This window comes from Palaemon carinicauda, chromosome 26 (assembly GCF_036898095.1).
Source record: "Palaemon carinicauda isolate YSFRI2023 chromosome 26, ASM3689809v2, whole genome shotgun sequence".
Classification (NCBI taxonomy): Eukaryota; Metazoa; Arthropoda; class Malacostraca; order Decapoda; family Palaemonidae; genus Palaemon; species Palaemon carinicauda.
Window position 1 is genome coordinate 86,760,816 of NC_090750.1, and position 601 is coordinate 86,761,416.

General features: G+C 36.8%; 1 protein-coding gene across 1 annotated transcript in view; it reads right to left on the reverse strand.

Moving 5' to 3' along the window:
* LOC137620048 (uncharacterized) overlaps window positions 1-391 on the reverse strand; it is a 26,195-nt gene extending 25,804 nt beyond the window's left edge. The window contains exon 1 of the mRNA XM_068350327.1: window positions 229-391. Within this exon, the coding sequence (XP_068206428.1) occupies window positions 229-391 (163 nt within the window). The remainder of the gene's footprint in view (window positions 1-228) is intronic.
* Between the last annotated feature and the right edge of the window lie 210 nt (window positions 392-601).

Consider the following 601-nt stretch of genomic DNA (forward strand, 5'->3'; position numbering starts at 1 on the left):
CCTTAACATCTCGGCCTTTTCTAATCTATAAACGCAGAATGCCAGACATATGGAATCTCTGATAAGAGGAAATTTAAACATATGAGGTACTTAATAGATAGGGCTGATAACAAAAACTCGTTGAAAAAATGTGAATAACTGAGACTACATGAATACATTAAGATATAACAAAGATAGAAAAGACAGTTCTCTTAAATTTCAAGCAGAAACAATTAGCAATAATCATACCAGACACGACATGCCAAAGAAACTTATTTACAAAGAATCTCTTCTTTTTCTTTATTTCTTTTCCACCGTTATCCCTATATTGAAGTCTGTGGCCTGATGTGCCCTCTTCAATTCCTTCCATCAAAGGCATCCTCTTCCACCAAACCTCTACTCTCCACATCATCCTTCACATTATTTCGCCAGCTAATTCTTTGCCTCCCTCCCTCTAAACGTGCCTAAACCATCTCAGTCGTGACACTTGTCACCTCTGTAATCTTTACTACGCCTGCCATTCTTCTTATATTTAATAATTCTCCAATCTTTCAAGCAGTGATATTCCAATAATCTTAAATATGAAAGATGGAGATCTGTGAGGGTATAATGGAGGTAGGGG